This window comes from Amphiura filiformis, chromosome 18, assembly GCF_039555335.1.
Source record: "Amphiura filiformis chromosome 18, Afil_fr2py, whole genome shotgun sequence".
Classification (NCBI taxonomy): domain Eukaryota; kingdom Metazoa; phylum Echinodermata; class Ophiuroidea; order Amphilepidida; family Amphiuridae; genus Amphiura; species Amphiura filiformis.
In genome coordinates this window covers 21,951,368-21,974,755 of record NC_092645.1, presented here as the reverse complement: position 1 = coordinate 21,974,755, position 23,388 = coordinate 21,951,368, and the positions used below count along the sequence as shown (strand labels likewise).

General features: G+C 36.8%; 1 protein-coding gene across 1 annotated transcript; it reads left to right on the top strand.

Moving 5' to 3' along the window:
- The first annotated feature begins 3,419 nt into the window (after window positions 1-3,419).
- Window positions 3,420-11,029, top strand: LOC140139990 (uncharacterized). The gene is made up of 2 exons (XM_072161796.1): window positions 3,420-3,828; window positions 8,577-11,029. Exon 2 carries the CDS (start codon window positions 8,591-8,593, stop codon window positions 9,737-9,739), a length of 1,149 nt encoding a protein of 382 aa, XP_072017897.1. The 5' UTR covers window positions 3,420-3,828; window positions 8,577-8,590; the 3' UTR covers window positions 9,740-11,029.
- Window positions 11,030-23,388: the final 12,359 nt, after the last annotated feature.

Here is a 23,388-nt window from a genome sequence, read left to right as displayed (position 1 = left end):
GTTTGCCGCATTTTCATGCATTTAGAAGTTTTAAGTTTGTTGCTAGGCCCTAAATTGCAAAATATAGATTATAAAAATGAGCAGTCAGTATATTATGTTATTGATCATGTTGATATATATAGGCCTAATGTTTGTATAAGGGGCTCTGCAACAGTGAAGCTCTGGAGTGGATAAAATAAAAATGGAGGGGGGGGAGGTAAGGGTCGAAAGGGAGGCGGTCATTTGTGGGAGCCTCAGGGGGGAAGGCAGTACAGAAACGACTTGCAAAATTTCCTGCTCGCTATACGCTCCCATTCTATATATATCTAGCCTAGACCAAAGGTATGCAAATTAGATAGGATGGTGGAAGGGAGGGGGGGGGGCAGATCTTTGACAGGGAAGGGGAAAACAATTTTTGGAACGAGATTGGATATTTTATTAACCTCCATGATCAGATCTCAATATTTTCTCACACTTCAACTCATAATCCGAAACAGAAGAGACATTAGGCCTAAACAGGTTTCTCTCATGACAAGACAAGACAAGACAAGACAAGACAAGACAAGACAAGACAAGACAAGACAAAACATGGAGTCTTGGTTTTTTTACATCAAGGCAAGACATGGAATCCTGAGACAAGATATGGAGTCCGGGGGTGGGTTCACTTATATAAATGGGTGATTGGGATGTGCGGCCATATTGACCCCCAATTTTCAACTCCCTCTCACCCAATGACCCCCTATTTTGTTTTTTTGTCACCAAAAGATCCCCTCTTTTCAAGAATTTTAGACTCACCGAATGACCCGGTGTTCTCATTAGTTCTTCAAATTTTCAAAAAAATTCAAAATTTAGTGATAAGATAAGATTGATAAGATTTTCCCCAGTCTCACCAAAAACTGAAACCCCATAATGAGAGCCTTCTCACCGAAAGACCCCCTTTTTTGGTGTCTAGGCTCTCACTGAAAGACCAATATAGTTTCGAACTGCTGTCCGCACATCCCCGACACGTCCGAAGTCGAGTCCCCCCACGGGATTGAGTCTTGTCTACATGTACTCATTTTGATAGTTTTCACACGGTAGATCTTGTACAATCAATTACATGATAAAATTTTATAGTAAAATAATCCCGGAACACAATGTAGATTGTATTCAATTTATTTTGTATAGAAATAATTTTTACTTCTTTATTCACGACTGTTTATTTGAGTGTTACAGGCGACATGGTAGTTTACGCTTCATTATCTCCGAACTATAAACGCACGTGCGCAGCTTCGAAAGGTTTGAAAAAAGTTGTGAGTTTCTGTGTATATACAACGAACAAAAATAATAGAATAGTTAGATACTACTTTAAAAATGGTTTTGGCGCCCAATTCAAGGACATAAGCAGCTGCTAAAACCAAAAGCACTCAGGGGCGCACTATTTGATTTTTTGACCAAAACTCCTATGCCCCTGAGAATCAAATGGTGCGCCCCATTAAATTAAAAAATATCTAACGGTGAAAATTTGTGAAAAATAACAAAATAAATAGCTCCTACCCTCCTAAAAAGTCACTGAAACAGGTCTCGAAATAAGGAGGGCCCAAGGGCCCTCGGCCCCCTAAAATCAGTGAGGGCCGGCAAAAGAGACATCCGGCGGGCCCAAATGGCCCACAAAAATTTGTGGCAATTTTTCTCACTTTTTTGTGGGGTTCATAGGTTAAAACCAATGACCAAAATTCGGGCCCACAAAAATGTGTGAGGGCCCTCAAATACTTAAGATCAAGGGCCCAAATGGCCCTCAGAAATTCTGGCTTATTTCGAGGCCTGCTGACTGAAACCTTTTTTTGTGGAAATATTTATAAATTCACAATATTGCTGCAATTGGTTATAGGTCATTAATAATTCAGGCCTCGAAATAAGCCAGAATTTCTGAGGGCCATTTGGGCCCTTGATCTTAAATATTTGAGGGCCCTCACACATTTTTGTGGGCCCGAATTTGGGCCATTGGTTTTAACCTATGAACCCCACAAACATGTGAGGAAAATGGCAGTGTTTTTGGCGGGCCATTTGGGCCCGCCGGATGTGTCTTTTGCGGGCCCTCACTGATTTTAGGGGGCCGAGGGCCCTTGGGCCCTCCTTATTTTGAGATCTGATTAACATTATTATTCTACAAGTTATTATTGATTTAGTTTTTGTTTATATCAAAAAGGACGAAGAACCCTGTCCCATTTAATCTATAACGAGCTGTGGATTAGGGGTAAGTGGGACACCAGGCTAAATAATCAGGCTCATTCACATTATTTTAATAAAATATTAATTTTAATAAATTATTTTATGCAAATTTGCATAATCTCATCTTTATCTTTTGATCAATCTTCTCAAAAGCTTTAATGTTATCGGATAGTTTTCACCATTAACCTTTTGAACTAGCTTTCTGGAAATAAAATAACTATGAACTATGAACTAAACAAAATTGGTTCATCTTTATATTAACTTGCATAATTTCATCATTATTTTCTGCTATCAATATTGTCAAAAGCTTTGATGTTATCGGATATAGTTTTTAAATAAGTTTCTGACCGCCAAAAAACAAACCCTCACAAAACCCAACAAATGAACTTTCTGAACTAGTATTCATTGAAATTGGCACCACGCTTTGGTCCGTGTGATCTCTGACAGCTTTTTTCAGGAACGTAACCATTGGTAACCAGGATTTATTTTTTAGAGGAGGGGGGCTGAGTTTGAAAAAGTGGAATCGGAAAGAAAGGACTAACGAACGAACGAACGAAAGTTTGTACGCCATTATATGCCATAATGCCAGCATCAATACCATGAACACATATTTTTTTACCAGAAACTTCTCAGTATAGTAGCAGACATAGGCGTAGATCCCGGGGGATGGGGGGGGGGGGGCTTAGCGCGCATTTTGAAAAACAAAACAAAAACTGAGTTTTGTCTATTTAATTGTACTGTAAAATTGGGTAAAAATCTATTTTTTATTTTTAATGATGTGAAATTTGGGCGCTCCCATACAAAATCACCCCATTTTTGAAATTGCCAACACCGAATGACCCCCTTTTTTCTGAAAATTTCTACACTGATAGACCCCTAATTTCATACGCTGGTGGGCACAGGTAAGTCACTTTCATATTCGAGTGCCCCCCCGGCTTCAATATGGCCAAATTTTTCGAGCGCTTCGCGCGCAATTGTACCATTCACTAATATTCTGTCGCCATTGTGGTGCTGGATTCACTATACTTCAAGAAAATTTTTCCAACCCCATCCCTCCAATGTCAAAAAGAAATCTACGCCATTTGTAGCAGAAAGCAATCAAAAACTTTAGACGGGTACATTTTGGACGCTTTTGATGCAAAAGTTTAACTGGCAACACTGGGAATTCGATATGGTTAATAACCTTCAACAACCACAACATTTGGGAACTCTCAACTAGGCCCTACTCGATGATACCGAAATACCAACTCTCTTAATCTTACCGATTTTGTTATTTTTTTACTGATTGATATAGAAACATCGTTACATATCGGTAATCGGGAATATGATCAAATTAATAATTGTCAATATAACATGGGCGTGAAAAAATTATGAAAATATTGGCAAAAGCAGTATACTTTCACTAACTGTGTGATGCATGGCGTGTGACATGACATCGAACCGCATGACCTGCTGATGTTGGAATAAGCTACCACTACGCTCTGCACCATACCAACAAGCATGCATCATGGAATCAGCTACAAGGCGCTTGAATCACGCTTTATTTGAAAATGTGGCTTATATTTTGCACAGTTTTATGCCGATTTATGTTTTACCAGACGTGGAATAATATTAATAACGTTGGCCATTTGCAATAAGGTTTGTACTATATTTATTTTATTTTTCTGAAATTATCCGGATTTATAGAACGTCGCATGACAAATCACAAAATCTCAGATTTCGTCATTGTTCCGAAACCGGTGGTCCGAATAAAGGTTTTTATAATATAAAAGCCCATGAGAGGGGAATAAAACTTAATCATATATATCAAGTAGATCTATACATGTAAATAGTAAAACTAAACTAGGCCTAGCCTAGGCCAAAATGAAATAATTTGTCAAAATAATAGGAACTTTAGGGCCTATCCGATTTCTATTTAGGCCTATACTGTAGGCCTACACTAAAATACAAATGGTCAATAAATGAACGCCTACGATTTTGACAATTAGGGGGCCTACTGCCGATAGCCTTACAGATATTTGGAGGCAACAAAAAGCGAAAACCAAAATAAATATTTAAATAAAATACCCATGGTTTACAGTCATGTTTTAAGCCTACGGAATTCAATTGCGTGTATGAAATGTAACCGTATTCACACATGTGGTTATTCATGCATTCCCTAAAAACCTATTTGTTTTGCATTCATGTATTGTATGCGGTATAATTTTTCATGCACTTTGGTTTTCTCATGATATGTGATACTACAATTTTTACCTTGAATGTACTTTTTGCCACCATTTCCCGCCATTGTCACGCATTCTGCACATCTCTACTTCCTCATTGTCATTGAAGATCAGTTTTGTCTATATCATAATTCATATCATTTTATTGTTAATGTTTAATATAGCTGTGTAGTACTATTATTGTTGAGTTCACGTAATATTTTTTCACCAGATTTATGTTTATGTTTATGGGGATTTATCCTTTAATAACCCCAGATTGTATCTAGCAAAAAATATGACTTTTAACGTTCCTGCACTGAGTATAATCAATAATAATAATTAATATAGTAAAACTAATATAGTAGGCCTATCAATGTAAAATGGACTTGAATTGTTGTAGGCCTACTAGAATTTTGATAGGATCTTTGTACTTAGGCCTATTTGTTAATTTTAGTGACATGTTTTGGCTCAAGTGTTGTCTTTTTCACGAAAATATTACGCCTTTCCAATTTCATTTTTTATCTCTTGCAATGTTCTAACATTTTCAGTTCTCCATACACCTGCGTTACCAAAGCCAGCAATTGAAATGTCTATGACCAGTATACAGTCTGTATTATGTGTGTCATTTTGTGCTTTAAAGTAAAAACGTCAAATAGGCCTATACATAATGCGAAATATTTGTTGTAACAAAGCAATGGTTCCATTCAAGACCTGTTTAAAAACAAACACTCTATTGAAATATGGAAAACGGATGTTTATTGAAGGATTATACAGAAATCAAGTACTGAACTGTATGCAGTAAGCTATACTGGTACCATACATGTTGTATTCTGCTTTCAAAGTATGACTAAAATTGGGACTCGATTATATTTAAAAGGCAAAAGGCCAAGTGTATCATCATAGATACTGGTATCATGTAAAGCTCTTTTCAAGTCCGGTTTCCTGATCTCGGCAGCTCACGGATGGAATAAAGCGGGGGAATATAAAGCCGGAATAGGGCTAAGTTGATCAATGCACATCCATAATCCATGCTGAGGAAGGACTCGAGTGTTATCACAGAATACAGAAATGTGCCAACACCCTGAAAATAAGTGAAATACATTTTGTACAATACACAATTAATAATAGAATTAAGACAAATATCTCCAACGTATATTTTCTGACTTTTAATATGCAACTGAAAAAAGTGGGTCTATTTGAAATGTAAGCCCACGTTTTCTACACAAAGCTAGAATACCTGACATATTTTCAGGGCTATTTTGGGGAAAAACCAATTCTGAATAGGCTAATAGTATTTAACTTAAAACGCTTCGGGAAGTATTGTATCAGAATAATATGTGTAAGTATTGTGGTATGCGATTTAATACCATTGTCATTATTACACCAATATTGAAGTCATTCTTGTATATGACCGTGACCTGTAGAGTGCAAAGAATAAATTTATGAATGAAAAGAAAGGATAAACACGAGGGGGAAATTGAACTGATTTTTGGTTATAGTTTACACTTACAGCTGAAATACCCTGAAATAATGATCCGTTTTGGTCAGTTTTGTTTGACCAATTTAGTGCTGTACCTAGCTGTATGCACAGCATTATGCAAAACGTTATTAAAATACTAAAATTAATAAATTAAAATAAGATTATTTGAAATAATTTGTTCAAGAAAGTTTTAGGACGTCAAATCATTGTAGACGATCAATTATTTTAGTAATTAAAGAGAATTCATTTATTTAAGAGAATTCATTTCTTTAAAACCTATTTTTGCATTTTTGTTTATTTTAAAATTCCTTATTGATCTGCTTGTTTTTATTAATTTATTTTTGTTCATAGGCCTACATATTTATTTATTTCTATTTTAATAGTCTTTCTTGTCTTTCTTTCTTTCTCTTTTTCTTTCTTTCTTTCTTTCTTTCTTTCTTTCTTTCTTTCTTTCTTTCTTTCTTTCTTTCTTTCTTTCTTTCTTTCTTTCTCTCTTTCTTTCTCTCTTTCTTTCTTTCTCTCTCTCTAGGCCTATCTTCGTTCCTTTCTCAGTCTCCTCCATTTTGTTCTCTCCATCGCTATATAGGCCTACTCTCATCCTCCGACTTCCTTTCATGTTTGTTTGAAAATACAGTACTTCTTCAATTCTTTTCTACTCTGCCACTGACCCGATTTAACCTATGCTGTAGTTTCCATGGTAACGGTGTCACCTTTGTCATGTAAAATGATCCGAAACTTGTTAAAGCTCATGTCGCTTGAAGCATAGTTGAAGCGGTGTTGCCAAATGACCGCATAGGTGCAGCATTTCACGTCAATAAAGTGCCCAATTTATCGCCCAATGACAAAATACGAATAATCACAAGTTCACGCTAGGATTTTCTCATCTATACATTTGTACATTCATTGAATGATCTTTGAAAATTTGGGTATATAGCTAGTCCTACAAAAACTCATACTCTGCAACTTGCACAATGATCGTTTAATTGAGGTTATTGGACTATACCATTGGGATGAGGGCATTGTAGGCCCTACAGTCCATTTTCAAAAGCAGCCTACTTTGGTGATCCAACAATTGGATCGGGCAATGGATGCGTTGGTTGGGGTATATGGTTCAAGTTCATCTATTGTGTTAATGATATGATGATCGCATCGTTAAAGGACATCCAATACCAGTTATTTGATGATTTCACTAATGCAATATGAATACAACATGTAAAAGTGGGCCTACAAGCCGCCCTACATTGTAGTAAGTCGGGGGGTAAGTCGGGGGTAGCAATTGTAGAGGGTATAAGAGCGCACATTTTTCCCAAATTTCGCAAAAGATTAGAAACGGTTGTCAGAAAACGTTTAAATTTCGGGTTTTTAATAAAGGACATAATGCCCTGTAAAGGATACAAAACATTAAATAAAAACATTGAAAAACATCCTAATGTAATGTTATGTAAGATAAGCAAAATAATTTGCAAAACAAAATGTTTGCAGTAATATTTTACAATAACACTTTGCGAACATTTTCATATTGTTTATCGTTTTTTTCTATACTGTTTTTTTTACGAAATATACAGTTTACAAACTTCCCCGAAGTGTTTAGGCCTATTTATTACTATTCTAAGCCCATATATAGCCTACCTAACATTTTTAATACTCTCAGCCAAATTGCGCAATTCAAACAAACAGAATGCGACCAAGCGTAAATAATGCGTACATTTTCAAGATCGAGTGAAGTTGTGTGACGTATTTCAAATAAACATATTTTTTACTGTCTATATGAATGCTTTCATAGATTGCGTATATTATTGGATATTATCTTTGCATGAATGGACATAATGGAAGTTGTCCGAGACAGGAATATACAATGTGTCAAATGCTGTAAAATTTTATCACTAAAAGTTTATCCCATTCAATACAGAACGGAACAGATTATTTATATAACATGTCTGTATCATGTATTTATGCATCCCCATATTATGTTAGTTGTTAGACATTCTGGAGAACAATATCAATCCAAAAATTAAACGTTTACAGAGTATAAGGATTTCCGATAGATGGCCTATTGGTTTGGCAAGCTAGTAGTTGATATCCCGGGTGATATCCCTGCTCTACAAGGAGCACCATAAAAAACGTAACTAGAAAGTAAAAGATCACAATCCAAATGTAATATCAATCTACAAAGTATACGTTTCCAATAAGGAATTAATGATTTCCGATGCCCTCTTAATAACTTGGTTTGGCATTTTTTCTGTAGGTGACATCCCGGTTAATATCCCTGCTTTACCAGGAGCACAGTAAAAGATAAAAAAAAATCATAGTTTCACAACAATAATTTAAGAACAGTTAAAGACGACATAACGTTGTTGTAACTGTCCACATTATGGTGACATGTAAAGTGTGAGCATGTTTTCTGTAAGTCATCAAACAAGAATTGAATTATATAATATAGTCGAACCTGCCTGAGTAGTGTTATAGGTACCCCAGAAGTCGATCCATGATGGTGGAGCATGCGCTGGTGTTTTGCTTTACACATCTGCCAGTCCCAAAGTTAACCGTGCAATAATATTGTTACAGAAATATGACATCATAATTTATATAAGCTGTTGGAAAGCTAAGATATACTTGAACTGTTCTTTCTAGATCAATGTCAAATCAATGATTGATTAACTCACTTTTTCACTTTTTGCTTTTTTTTTGCTCTATTTTTACTGCAGGTATAAATTCAAGCATGTCAATATCTACGCAACTGAACAGCATGGATCGTCCCACGTGGTCTACTACCATCATGGCATGCGCGACGACCTTCGTACTCTCACTATTAATCTCGTTACCAACTGCAATGTGCCAAAAACTTGCCAATGGTCCGTACCATCCGGCGGAAACGTCCCCTCGTGACGATCCAGGACATAATACACACCAAGAGACCGTCATTTTTGCATGCCTCGGTGCTACAGTATTCATGGTTATATTGGTAATCGTCCTTCTTTGGTTTTTCGTGGATCGCACGAAGCAAACTATCAGAAAGATTGAAAGTATGTTACCCGAATTGATTGAAAAATTCAAAAATGACGAATTTATTGAAACAGGACCAGGACATTTGTCAGGTACTTTTGACGCAAAGGGTGAATTTGAAGCTGGATTCAAAGGATCGGCAGATTTTCTTGATGCGACTGGAGATAGAGTCAAACTAACTTCGTATTCAAAACGAGATGATACTGTCACGACAGTTGTTACTGTAGATGGTCCTCGATCAACCGGGCTCACGTCGTACACGCGAAAAGTTAATGGGAGTTTCCCTATAGATAACCACACGGAACCAGCAACAAGTGTTACACCATACGCTCAAATAGACCATCATGTGAAACCTGTCGATGCTATAGATGGACCAATGACTGCTCATGCGCGGGTGACGTCAACATCGTCAATACCATCACATGGTGGGATAAATAAATCGAACGGTTCAGTGCCGACAAGTAAGCTTCATCATGCAGGCGTTACAGGTGGGATGTATCAGGTGAACCCTCCCAACCACACAAACGGTTACTCTCCTAGTCACGTCAGTGCTAACTCATTCTCATACGACATGCACGACGGACAATATAGACGTAAGAAGAGACATACGCCACCCATTTCTCCTAAGGACCCCGAGAAAGCCGCGCTTTACGATCATAACTTTGGGCCTCTTTATTCAGAACCACCAGCGTACGACGCGGCGTATGAATTGTCGTATGAAAACAAGGCGTTGTCGATAGATAAGAGGGCTACCTTGCCCATCTCATCTCTGCCAAGATCCAAAGAAAAAGTTGTTGATAATGATGAAGATACGACACTGAAAAGGAAGCGTAGATCATCTTACTATGTGGAAAGCCATGTGTAGATATTACCCCTCATCAGTCCAAGTGTCCTGCCTATTATGTGTTACCGATGTACAGCAGCTACGGTTGCAGCAAACTAAAAGAGAAATAAACGGTTTCAAAAATATTAGAAATTGATACAAACATATCACAATATTATGATAGTCACTGAGCCCCGCCGACCATCCAGGATTTGAACCGGATCTGGGACCGTCCACCTTTGGGTCTGATGTTATGTAATCTGAGCAAGAGTTAAAGATAAAAGTTCGCGTCTGACGTCACCCGTCAATCAATATCAGAAACAATTTTTTTACGATTTGTAGTGATTGAAATTTCTGATGGTAGGATTTCTTTTTAATAAAAATATATGTTCCCCCGTTATTAAAGCTTGGAAAAGAATAAGTAATTGAAACATAGAGCAAGTACTAAAAGCATAGCTTTTATACTTTTTGATATATGATACTAACTATAGCTACAACACAGCGCTACCAGTAGGGTTCAATTCTCGCTATTCACACAAAGGGCGCCGCCAGCGGTTTGCGATGTAATCGTGATGTATCATGGGAAAATGTCGACATCCAAGTCCGCGCAATACGAATATTACTATGCTATTACATAGGAACACGTGACAATATTTGTTAGTTTGTCAAAATAAAGGTGTTACACGCGAATCGATATGCAATAATACTAAATAATGTGATTTGAAATGTGCACAAGTCATTTTTCTCTATCGATTTGCGATGGTAATATGTGATGCGATCAAGCAAAATCAGTCGGAACTCGGAAATATTGATTTTGAGATATAGCCAAATAAAGGAAATATTTCCTTTTGTTTCTTCTTGTTTTGGAAACTCTTTAATTGCTCATATCTTTGGAACTGGTTGTTCAATTTCAATGGGGTTTTCTGCAAAATCCAGCTTTGCACATGTTTTTTACTATCCTGTAAGAAACTGAAAATTTATTATTGCCGAATTCCGACTGATTTTGCTTGATCGCATCACATATTAGTATTGCGCGGACTTGGATGTCGACTTTTTCCCATGATACATCACGATTAGGCCTACATCGCAAACCGCTGGCGGCGCCCTTATTGTGTATATAGCGAGAATTGCCTATTGTGAGTGCCCCTGTGTTGTGTCAGGGATCGATATAATGGGATAGGCATCGTAGTATTACGTAACACACCGAAAGATGTAGTTTAACTCTAGACAATAGGCGCCATATTGCAGGAGGGTTAGAGTTCATAGAGGAAACGTTAAAGGTTAGTAGATTAGGTCACCCAGGCACATCACTAATATGTTTCACGAGTTGTAATACCGACAGGTAAAACATTGATTTTGTAAAATTCTCCCGATTTTTAAAATTACTAAATAAGGTTAGTACTTCAAACCATTCTTTGATGAATCTATGCAATATGACGGTAATTTTTGAAACATCTAAGAATCAATCTTAAACATCTTCATGATATTCATTTTTTTGCGCATGGTCAAGGCATGCTCTTGCGCTATCCACAGACTATCCGGTGGAAACTTCAAAGCAACGATCATGCGTTAATATTTACAAAATGGCGAATGATGTAGTTTAACTCGAACAATAGCGTGACCGGCGTGACGTAGTTTTTGGCATTGTTCCTATATGCACTTTCACCCTCCTGGTTGTGTGCATACATAGTTAACCTTAACTGCATGATGCTATCATCATGGTTATATATTATTTCTATACGAGTATGCAGTAGGCCTACCGGTGCAGCCGGTCCCTGTGTGAGTAGTCGAGCTTTCCTCAGATGTGTCTTATCATATCAGGAGTGCTGATGAAGTCAGCATGGTCAGAGACACATACTGACGAAAGCTCGACCACTCACACATAGACTGGCTGCACCTGGTACTACGTACTCGTATAGAAATACTATAACATATGGCCACCCAGAAAGCCTTATTCATTCACAATGTCTTAAATTACCAGTGTTATTGCCATTATAGGCCACAAAAAAAAGTTGTTGGTTTGTCCTCCACCGCCCGCTCCTCAGATTAAGGCCTGACCAATATTTTTTTTCTAATTTTTTAAAATAAAAATAAGTACAATTCATTTTTTTTTTCCAGATTTGGAGTATCTCTGGACCTAGCTAGAGCTAAATACTAAGATCTTTCATGGTTGAAAATAAAAAAGCCCCCAAAAACATTTTGTGTCTTCAATATGCAAAGTTATAACTTGTGTTCATGTCATAGTCTATTATTTTAGTGACTCCAAAATACATTGGATTTAAAATCATTAAAAGACTATGGCATGAACACAAATTATCACTTTAAGGGGTGGGGTATGAACGTTTGGACAGTATTTATTTTGGAACATTAGAGCACATCAGACATATCGAATTGCATTCTGAATACGAAGAATGTCATTCTGATATCAAATAATTTTGATATTTTGAAATTCGCAATTTAATACACATTTTATGGCAAATCATTAAAAATTGATATTTTTGATATCTAACAGTACTTGAAGTATACTTTATAAAGCTGATGATTTATACTTAAAGCGTATGTAGGTGCGATGAAAAGCCGACGATCGATTGAAAAGTTTGACCTTTCGTATTGAAGATATGGATTTTTCCCCAAAACACCAAAAAAAATAAGGTCTTTTGGGGAAAAAAATCCATATCTTCAATATGAAAGGTCAAAATTTTCAATTGACCGTCGGCTTTTTCCTCCCTGCTACATGAGATTGAGATTGATTGATATTTTTATTTTATTGCCAATTCGTGGCCCGTAGGCCAAATTACATACAATAAATTACAATATAAAAAATACACATAAGAACAATTAGAATTAAATATTTAGGCAGGCATTGCACAAGATATAAAACACACAAATATACAATTTGAATTAACATTTAGAAAATTGATTATAAAAGTCACTAAAATAGTATTATGAAATATTGCACTTTTATTTTTATATATAAAATGACATTGAAAGTATAGTATATGCAGAACAATTCTGGGTGGCAAAGCAAAAACACAAACTATTTATTTAGGAGATCAACGAAATTACACTTTAAGAATATATCATTAGATTTATATAATTTACTTCGAGGACTGTTATATATCAAAAATTTGACAAATATCAAATTTTTATAATTTGTCATAAAATTTGTATTATATTGTGATTTTCAAAAATGGAAATTATTTGATATCAGAAAGACATGCTTCGTATTCAGAATGCAATTCGATAGGTCTGAGGTGCTCTCATGTCCCACAAAAATACTGTCGAAACGCAATAAACGCTCATTTTAGATCCCTTAACTGCATATTTAAGAAACAAAATGTTGGGTTTTTTAAAGTCACCATGAGTGATTGTAGCATTTAGCTCCAGCTAGGTCCAGGAATACGCCAGATCCGAAAAAGAATTTTAAAAAAATCCACCCGCCCGCACGTCCTCTTTTAAAGCTGTGGAGGACAAACAATTAAAATTGTTTGGTCTTATGGAAAAGCCAAGTAACAAACTTAAGAAAATGACAAAAACAGTAATGCTATATTCTGTAGATACTATGTTTAATACATGACCATTATTTCTACAAAAATGTTATAATTATTATTATGTATTAAAAAGGACTGTGTATACACAACTACACATAGTAAACATAAATATGTTGGTCTCTTTTATTACTGATGTGGTCAGCGTGGGTGTGCACTGAACATTAATATCATGCACAACATGACCCTTAGAAATAGGGTAGGCTATAGGGTTTTGAAGTTCACGGCACACCACGTCAAAAGTTCAAGTGAACTGATGATCACTATGGACAACAATGACCTCGTACTAATGGCACAGTCGACCATAGTGCAAAATTTGACCTCAAGTTGCAGAGTATAGTTTTTTATACCCAAATTCTCAAAGGTCGTTCAATGAATGTGCAAATGTATTGGGGTTAAAGAACTGTGCCCTGGTAGATGAGCACAATGTGGATCATAGTGGATCTTGTCCAATGAAACGTTGCTGATTCCTGTTTTTAATTCACCTTTTCCGGGGGGCATAACACAAATGACCATACGGGTATGCTCCCCCGGAAAGACACCTGTTTTTAGACCACGCAGCTCTGAAAGACCCCTGAATTTCGGCGAGATCGGCGAAAGACCCCTGATTTTCATAATTTCAGCTCTAAAACTAAACACCCCTAAATTGCTCGTTCCGCACATTTCTGATTATGTCACGCGATTTTCAACCAGAAATCAAGCCAAGAAAGACACTTTTTTGACCATTCGCAGCTCCGGTATGCCGTCAGTACTCAAGGACCCGCCACCATCCTAATTCCGGAGGAGCATACCCACAAAAGTTAATGATGTGTCGCCCCTTGAAAACCCCCCGCCAACCCCGAAGTAATCTTACATTTTGACGCTGTGGTTCATAATTTTAAGTGTTTTACATGTAATTGCAAACATCATTTTCTCATTCTAAAATCCGTTGGAATCTGAGTATGAAATCCAGAGTAAGAAAAGTCGATTTTTATTTTAAATTAGAATTTGTCTGGATGACTACCGGTATACCTGTACATAGCCCGCCAGTCGCACTGCCATTCGCAGGCCCTGCGCTATCCGCCTCTACTATCCCAGATGATGGTGGATGCGATATCGCTATTTTGACGTCGCCATTGGATTAACACATAATCATGAAATCTTCACAAACAATTCTAAATTTGTTATGTGGTGTCAAAGCAAAATTATCTTACTCTAAAACCGTTGGGGTTCTGCAAAGTACCCCACTGCAAGTATGTTAATTGTCCATTTATAATCGCTAACCGTGTATTGTGAATGGGGCTGTCAGCCCTGTATCTTCGCCAGCCTCGTACGTCCGTGTTGCGTGTCCTATGCCACCTGTACTATCCGCAAACATGTGGCAGCGCCCTCAATATAATTTCACATAAATAGGTGGTTATTCCACAAGTACGGAATCCTATGTTATGCGAGGCGCACTTGCCGTTAGTTGGTCGGAGCCAGGAAGCAATGGATTGCAATGTCTTAACTTGGCAACTGGTATGCTTTTAAAAGAATAATTTTTTTCATTTTAATGAAATTAATAAGTCCATGTTGGTATTCATTAAAACCTGGTCAAACATGAACGATTTAAAACTAAATGAGGACAAAACGGAAGTAATCCATATCACATCTCGTTTTAGACATAATTCACCTTTACCACCTGTTCAAATTTGTGACTCATTTATCCAACTTGTAAATAATGCTCGCAATCTTGGTGTAATTGTCCAGAATGATCTGAGAATGGATTCTTTTGTTAATAACATTTGTCGCTCAGCATCTTTTGCTCTGTATAAAATTGGCCAGATCAGAAAATATCTTGATAAAAATTGTACTGAAATGCTTGTTCACGCTTTTATTACATGTCGCCTTGACCAATGCAACAGTCTTCTTTACGGGTTACCAGACTCGCAGATCTCCAAACTCCAACGAATTCAAAACTCGGCTGCCAGATAGATAGATAGATAGATATTTTATTTTCCATGCCAATACATACATATTATTACACACATTTCATTGGTTAACATGTCACTAATTAGGCATGGCGGAGCTGTCCAAAAGGCCAAAGGAGGCCAGAGGTGGACAACACCTTCCACCTTACATTACATTACATTACATTACACCTATGTTAAAGATTAATTTCGCTTACTAAGAAACGTGATCACATTACTCCAATCCTTCATGATTTACATTGGCTACCTGTGAAATACCGCATTATATACAAAGTTCTCCTCCTCACTTATAAATGTATTAAGGGTACTTGCCCATGAGTTTCATTCAGGGGCGTGTTTGAAAAACGGCACAGCGCATTAGTAAAAAGAATAAAAAATACTAAAATTTTCACCGGGGTTCGAACCACTGCCAATTGCACTATGAATGCTAAAGATGCCTATACTGTTCCACGGTGACTGTGGTTAACATTCGGCGATTTCAAAGATATACATATCAACACGTTTCTAGTGTATTGAAAATCAGATTTTGGTAGGAATACGGTCATAGAAAGAACATATGACTCTACTTGTCTGTTTGTTTTTCATTTAATACAAATTAATTTTGATGAATTCAACTGGTAGCCTACAACTCTTAGCACTCGTGATAAACGACGATTAATTTAGTAATAATAAAATGAAAACGCTGGGTCATTCACGACGTCATTTGTAATTTATGTCAAAACCTGGGGAGGACCACACACATCCGTGCTGCATGTATACGCGCGCAATCGATACTCAATGATCCAGACAATAGCGTTTGAATATACCGCCCTGCTTGACACATCTTGTCACTTGCGGGAAGATATACCATAGGCCTACCCTAGTAGCTTACAATAGATACCCCACCGTAAATAGCTCTGTTCATTATCTCGCTGTGCTATTGTCTGTCCAATTAACTTAGACACCCAGTTTTTGTTACTTATTTGAAAAAATATCCACTTTCAAAGAAAGTCATGAAAGAAAAGTGTTAACATTCGCCGAGACCTAACGGGATTTGTGTGTTTTCAAAGCATTGAGTGAGAGTTTACCAGAAATTCTATTGAAATTGGAAGGTTTTTCTCAACACTTTCAAAATAATCCGGTAGAAGTTGGGTACCACTATTTTGGAAGGTCTCATTATACAGATTTGTAGGTATTGTGATTTTGGATAGTGAATGGATGAATAGTAAATTAATTATACTCCTCACCAAAAACATTTTATAAAAATGAAAAATATAATTCAGTTCATAAAATGCAGACAGTGTTTCTAATTGGCATATTTATTCTTAGTGTATTAACTCAGTGATCCCAGCTAGCTGTCCCTCAACCAATTACAACAATTCGGCGCGGTATTTGAATCTTGTTCTGTGCATGCTTTTGGCTTGGCCCAATTCCAAGAAAATACAAATTGTATGCCCTATGAATGTTCTGATGTTATTGGTGAGGAGTATAATTCACAATACACTCCAGACGCATAGTAACTTGCCACACCACTCCACGCCATACATAAATTCTGCCAGTCACATTTCCCCAATATGAAATTTTTTAAAAGTAAAATTTTAATTTTAATTTTACTTCATTAAAGTTTGGCGGAGGCGGGGTTCGAACTCACGGCGGCGGACTGCTTTGGAGTTTGGACACCTATGAACCCAGCGCCTTAGACCACTCGGCTACTTGTCTTGTTGGAATTCATTTGAAACTTATTTGAAGATATAATCGCAACGTGACAAGCAAAGGCAGAAAACGTACCATATTTTGGAATTTTATTTCAAATAAAAACATTTATATGTGCATTATTAGCGCTCAATTGTTGTTAACTGCGTGTTTTATACAAAAAAATCCAACGATAAGCATGATAACTGGGCGTCTATATGGACAATACATTATATCGATTTTGACACGTGCTTGTGTCTCAGTACATTTCCATGGTCAGTAAAATACTATAGAGAAAAACCTACCATTTTCTTGTATACACGTTCGATGTTTTGATCAAGTATGTGAATATTCGACATTTTAGACCCAAATTATTTTTCAGGAAATAAAAGATTAGATTTCCATAAAAACGAAACAGTAATCTTTTGCCGGGTCTAATGTTATTTATGCATAGAATTTTCTACGTTTTTTCTATCCTTATTCTTGCTCAATTAAAAAAATATTTTGGCGTATATAAAATTGAAATAAAATTCTCTGCCTCATAAACGACATCAAATGTGCCACAATTGGGTATCACGAATCGTTATATATGATGTGCAGTTAATATTCTTATTTTCTTTTATACAGAGGATGCTTCAGTTTTGACAGGAAAAATATTTTCTTGAAAACCCTCTCACTCGGTTATTTTAAAAAGGTAACACGCTTCCCTAGAATGTGCAATAAATTAGCATTAAAATTTTTCTTATTCTAACAGCAAGCGTTTCTAGAATGTATTATGGCGAAATGTGGTGTAGTAACTTCCCGGGGGAGGCACTCCCTATATGAAATGGCAGAGATGTGCCTCGGCCATGTTAAAAGTAGGGGGCATTCAGGTCAAACGTACAATTACAAAAATATGGGGTCATTCAGTACACAACCTGAATAAAAATGGGGTCATTCGGTATGAAACTTTGAAAAAAGGATGGTCATTGGGGTATCAAAAAGTAAAATGGGAGTCATTGGATTGCCAAAAGAGTATCATTAAGTACACATAAATAAGTGCCAAACTGCGTAAAAATAACTTTAATTTTTGATGTGAAGTCTCATTATTTCTGGAGGAGAACACAAATACAACCTAAATTTGGGAATTAAAAGGGGGGTCATCGGGTATAGCAGGAAATAGAAAAAGGGGGTCATTGAGTACATGGATTTTTTTAAAGGGGGTCATTGGGTAATAGGTAGGACCATAACACAAAAAAGGGGTCATTGGGTACAAGCCGGTTTGAAAAAGGGGGTCGATCCCGAGGCACATGATGCATATCTGTCATGGAAGTGCCCCCCCCCCGGGAGTAACTTGGCCTATCATTTGTTATAATGCACCAACTGACATTTTTTTAGTTATAGAGGTTGTGCATGAAATTATTGATTGGCTCCAAACAAAGGATTTGAACCAGTGTCCTTCACCGAAATCATGGCACAGTGCAGTCCATTCAATCAAATATTGTCATCAACTTACTAGTATTTGATCGTAGTGTATTTGTTATGCGTGTGAGACGACCTCTCGCAGTAGATTGCAAACATGCTTTTGTTGAATGCATTTGAGTAGACCGCCATTATTGTGAATTAGTAAAAGGATCAAAGAAAAAAGGGTGGCATCACTGATCAATATGCATGATTACAATGTTCAAACACCCCTTACTGTAAATAGATTATCCCATCAAAAGTTTCAAGTCATTAGGAATATTCGGCTGGACCCAGATATCTTGCTGTAAATCGGTCAAAATTGAATAAAAGTAGACAAGGAAGAATATTTTTCATCGCTTTACTAATAATTTCTGTTAGGTCTGACCGTGTTTAGCAACTTTTCTTTCATGACTTTTTGCCAAAGTAAAAACTTCTCGAAATATATCCTAAAAACCGGGTGTCTAAGTTATTTGGACAGACAATAGTATTTTGTTCAAAAATGAGAAGAAGGGACTGTTTTCAGCTAAAATGTTGGTTATCAGCAGATGCTTAATGATACCGGGAAGTGTTGCAGAAAGGTAAGCGTACTCTTTATTTATTCAAAATATCACATATCAATGAATTTAAATTTGAAATCCAAAAAGGAAATGTCAGGTCAAAATTTTCACCTTAAAATTATTGAGAAATAAAATCAAACCAAAGTTAGGCTCCGCAAACAACGTCCAATTATTCCCATTGGTGTTTGCTACACGTGCATATAATAAATTATGATTTGGGGCTAATTTGAGAAGAGTTAATGTCTCGAGTTTCAAAATACACCGAGTGACGTTTTTTGATCAAAAACATCGACAATTCAAGACTCTGTAAAAACAAATCAAGAATTTTCTGGGATAATTGCAACTAAGTAGGCCTACAATGAAAGTTATGATCTAAGCTACCAGAAGCATCATTAATTTCTTGACTATGATATTTAGTTGTGGGAAAAGATTACTTTAATGTTTTGGCGGGATTATTTCCCGCCAAAAATTTCAACCAAAACGAGCATGTAGCCTTAATGGTCTTGCACCTAACCTGTCTATCTTCAAGAACTCATACAGCATTACACGCCTCCACGTAGTCTTCGATCGTCAACACAATTTCGTCTAACTAGCTCATCATTTTCTACTCTTTTCTGCTGCCTCTGAACTTTGGAACACCATTACATGTTAAAAACTCTCAGACTGTTAATCAGTTTAAAACATCTCTGAAAACTTATTTATTTAAAATTGCATACTAATGTTTATTTGTTATGTTTTTGTCTATGTATAATTTGTGTTAAGCGCTTAGGGACTTTGGTGTAAAGCGCTATATAAGCATGGTTTTTATTATTATTATTATTATTATTATTATTATTATTATTATTATTATTATTATTATTATTATTATTATTATTATTATTATTATTATTATTATTATTATTATTATTATTATTATTATTATTATTATTATTATTATTATTATTATTATTATTATTATTATTATTATTCAGCTTTCAGATTTTAATTTCCTATTTTCCCTTTGTATTCTGATGATGTTTAGCTGAGTATGACTCTAATGAACGGCGGTAAATTATAGATCTGTAAATTTAACCTCAGTTAGCAGCAAGGTTTTTGAACATATATCCTAAAATCTAATATCATGAAACAACTGGATAGACATGGCACACGGACATCGCCCGGTTAATAATTACATTAGTAGCCTACAGCCAGGGACACTGAAATGAATACACGGGATCGATACACGTAAATGTTCAGACGATAAATCTTTTGATACCGGGGTGGAAAATGATGAATATCTCCCGTAAATGATTTCGTATAAAGAAACCAGATGTGGTTCCTTGCACTTGAACATCAGTTCGGGGGCACTGCTAATTCAAAGACGTCTCTGATATCAAAGACTCTTCAGTGCCGAGACACCTGACAGTATCATAATTCAGAGACGTCTCATAAATCACATACTCCCTAGTCTCAAAACCCAGCCGCAAACGATATTAGTAAATGTTGGTGAACGTGAACCGGCGCAGCGGGAATAATTTTGCGAGTAGGCCTAATCAGGGTTGTAGCTAGCCCAAGTTGAGTGCCTGCTAATTTTACTATCCAATTCATGAATTAAAGCGCAGGCTCGGGGTACACTCTTTATAGTAAACGTAAAAATTCGGGGAATGCTAAAAAAATGTTGTTGCTCTTTTTCATAACTTTGAGCTTAAATGTTGCAGAATAACTTTTCTTCCTCGACGACATTTGGCAGACTTTCAATTCTCCGTACACATCAAAACTCAACATGTGCCGATGAATGCACCAAACTTCTACATTAATATTTCATAGACTATTATACTTGAACTGCAACATTATATGGGAGTAGTAAATTAATTGTTCAGGCCCCGACTCATGGAAACAATTTCAACCAATACCAAGAAGAAACTAGAAGCATTTTTATTCACTATTTCATTAAAACATTTTTATTTCCTAAAATTATTATCATCGTTATTATTTACAGGGCATTTCTAGATTCCGAGAACTGAACAAAATTTCAAAATGTTGAACATCGGCGCGGCAGCGCCGCTAGGTTGTCTGAGGGGCGATGTGCCCCTCACCCTCCGAATTAGACAATTTTTTTTTCAATGTGAAGGCCCAATGGAAAAATTTTTTCAAGCTATTATTTTACAGGTGTTACACCCCCCTAATACCCACACAGCGTATACAGCGGTCGCCCTGTTGACAGTCAAAAAGGTATATTTTCATTAATTTTCAATAATTATCCGCCCTTTTATCTTCATAATTATTCTTGCCGCCCATTAAGTACCGCAAGTTTTTCTTTTGTTACACTTTTTGCCGCCCCTTTATCTTCCGCCGCCCCTTCTTTTTGCCGCCCCTACTTTTACCCCTGGGGCTGGCGCCCCAAAGCCCCCCCAAAAAAAAAAAATACGCGCATGTGTAATTCATACAAATTTCCTGCGGACCTGACTTCTGGGCCGCAAATGTTATGGGTATGAACCTACTCAATTAGGCCTATATGGATACTTGCAAGTTAGCCTTTTCTTTTTGACGGAGAAGGGTACCTGAGGGGGATGTGCTCCCTCAGATGTTGGGGAACTTTTCAAAAAAATAATGAAAGGCACAATAAAGTCATTTTGTGTAAAAGTTTACACTTATTTATTGGTATTATTTTCGGCATAATAGATTTCAACGGACCCGAGTTGTGAGGGGGGATATTATCCTCAAACTAAAAACATTTTACATTAGGCCCCTATTATTAACTTATTTTTCCGACCATCATGATTAAGCATATCTATAGGCCATATCATCATGTCATGATAATGCATAATATGTATTTTAGAACGGATTTCCAGTGGATGCGATTTCCGTGTCACAAATTTCAAGCATGAACATATGTGACGTGTCATGTCAAAAGGAGACACTTTTGGGCAGGATCGTAAATCGAGAAATAGCCAAAAATCTGCCTGGGGTGATTTTTTCACAATTTGGGGTTGTTGCGAATTTGTGATGTTAATAATGTTTAAATTATTGTCTGATAGTTTCAGACCGGAATATAACTGGCATCTTCTATTTTTTTTTACTTTTTTCAAGGTAATTCCTACTCTCAACACTGTCAATAATATTTTTAAAGGCCGATATCTCAATTTCCCATTTTATAATACCATAACTTACGAACTCAATATCTTCGCTTAGGAATGTCTGATTTCATTGGGGAAAACGGCATTATGGAGCAAAATATCTCTATATCTAAGATATGTAAAAACCTCAAAATTGATAACATGCCCAAAAGTGTCTCCTTTTGACATGACACGTCACATATGATGCGCAATGACTCAGAACGTACTCTTCTTCTTTTCTTCCTTGTTTTCTTTCCACTTTTCTGCCTTTCTTTTGCCTAAAAATGTCCGGACATTGAAATGAGGCTAGGGGCCTATAGGTGGCTGTGGCAAAACTAAATTTTCATCCCAGTTTTGCTAATATTTTGTGCCGATTTTTGTAACATTTTCGTCCCGGTATTGGTATTATTTTATATTTGTTTTCAGTTTTCGGGATATTTCTTTCAATTTTGAGGAAATTAGACCGAAAAGGTAGGCCTTTTCCTTTTCCCTCCCTTTTCCACCCCTTCGATTTTTTAAGGGGCACTGTCTATATACCTTTACTGCCCCACTGGCTTTGCCCAGGCCCGTACGAAGGGGGAGGGGCGTGCGGTGTGGCAAAAGAAAAAAAATAGGTTTTTTATGCTTTTTTAATCAAATAAGTTCAAAGTTTTGGGTAGAAGGTCCACTTTTTACAAAATCGCACCACCCCCTGGAAAAAGGTCCACCTTTTAAAATCAGCACCCCTAAAAGAAATACTGCGTACGGGCCTGGCTATGCCACTTCTCTGTCACTCCCCTTCCTCTTCCTTCTCTCTCTGTCTCCCTCTTTTTTAAGACCTGGGCTGCAGGCCCCAAAGCCCCACCCCCTGGGCACGCGCCTGGTTTACCGTAATTTGTTGATCTATTTTGAGCCACCTGATCATAACATAACCCCACCCCTATTAATAAAATACAGGTGTCCATATTTATCCGAATTCATCCCCATGCACGTGTGCAAGAAGAGTCAGGCCACGAGGTTAGGCCTGAACGTTTCCATAGGGGCCTACCATTTCCCCCCAAGTCATTTTTTAACATATTTTTGAAAAGGTGCCGCCAGCGTGCCGCCACAATGCGTGCCAAATATCGCTCCCCTCCCCCTCGTTGACTGGCAAAAAATTCCTTGTCCCCACATTGTTTTCCATGCCAAAATATTCACCCCTTCCACGTGAATTGGGATTTTTTTTTACTTCAAAACGTTGGATTTGGGCCGTAAATGGCTCGATTTTGCAATCTAAGTATTTTCTGAGACCATTTGTCAGAATTTGCACAGATAGATATGATGTTTGCACAGATAAATATTTGCTAAACATAGGAAAGCATATTCTGATACATTCACCTTCGTGCCGATTTGCTGCATCTAGCGCCGAACTGTAAAAAAAGCACGACGTAGGCCTATGTGATATCACAG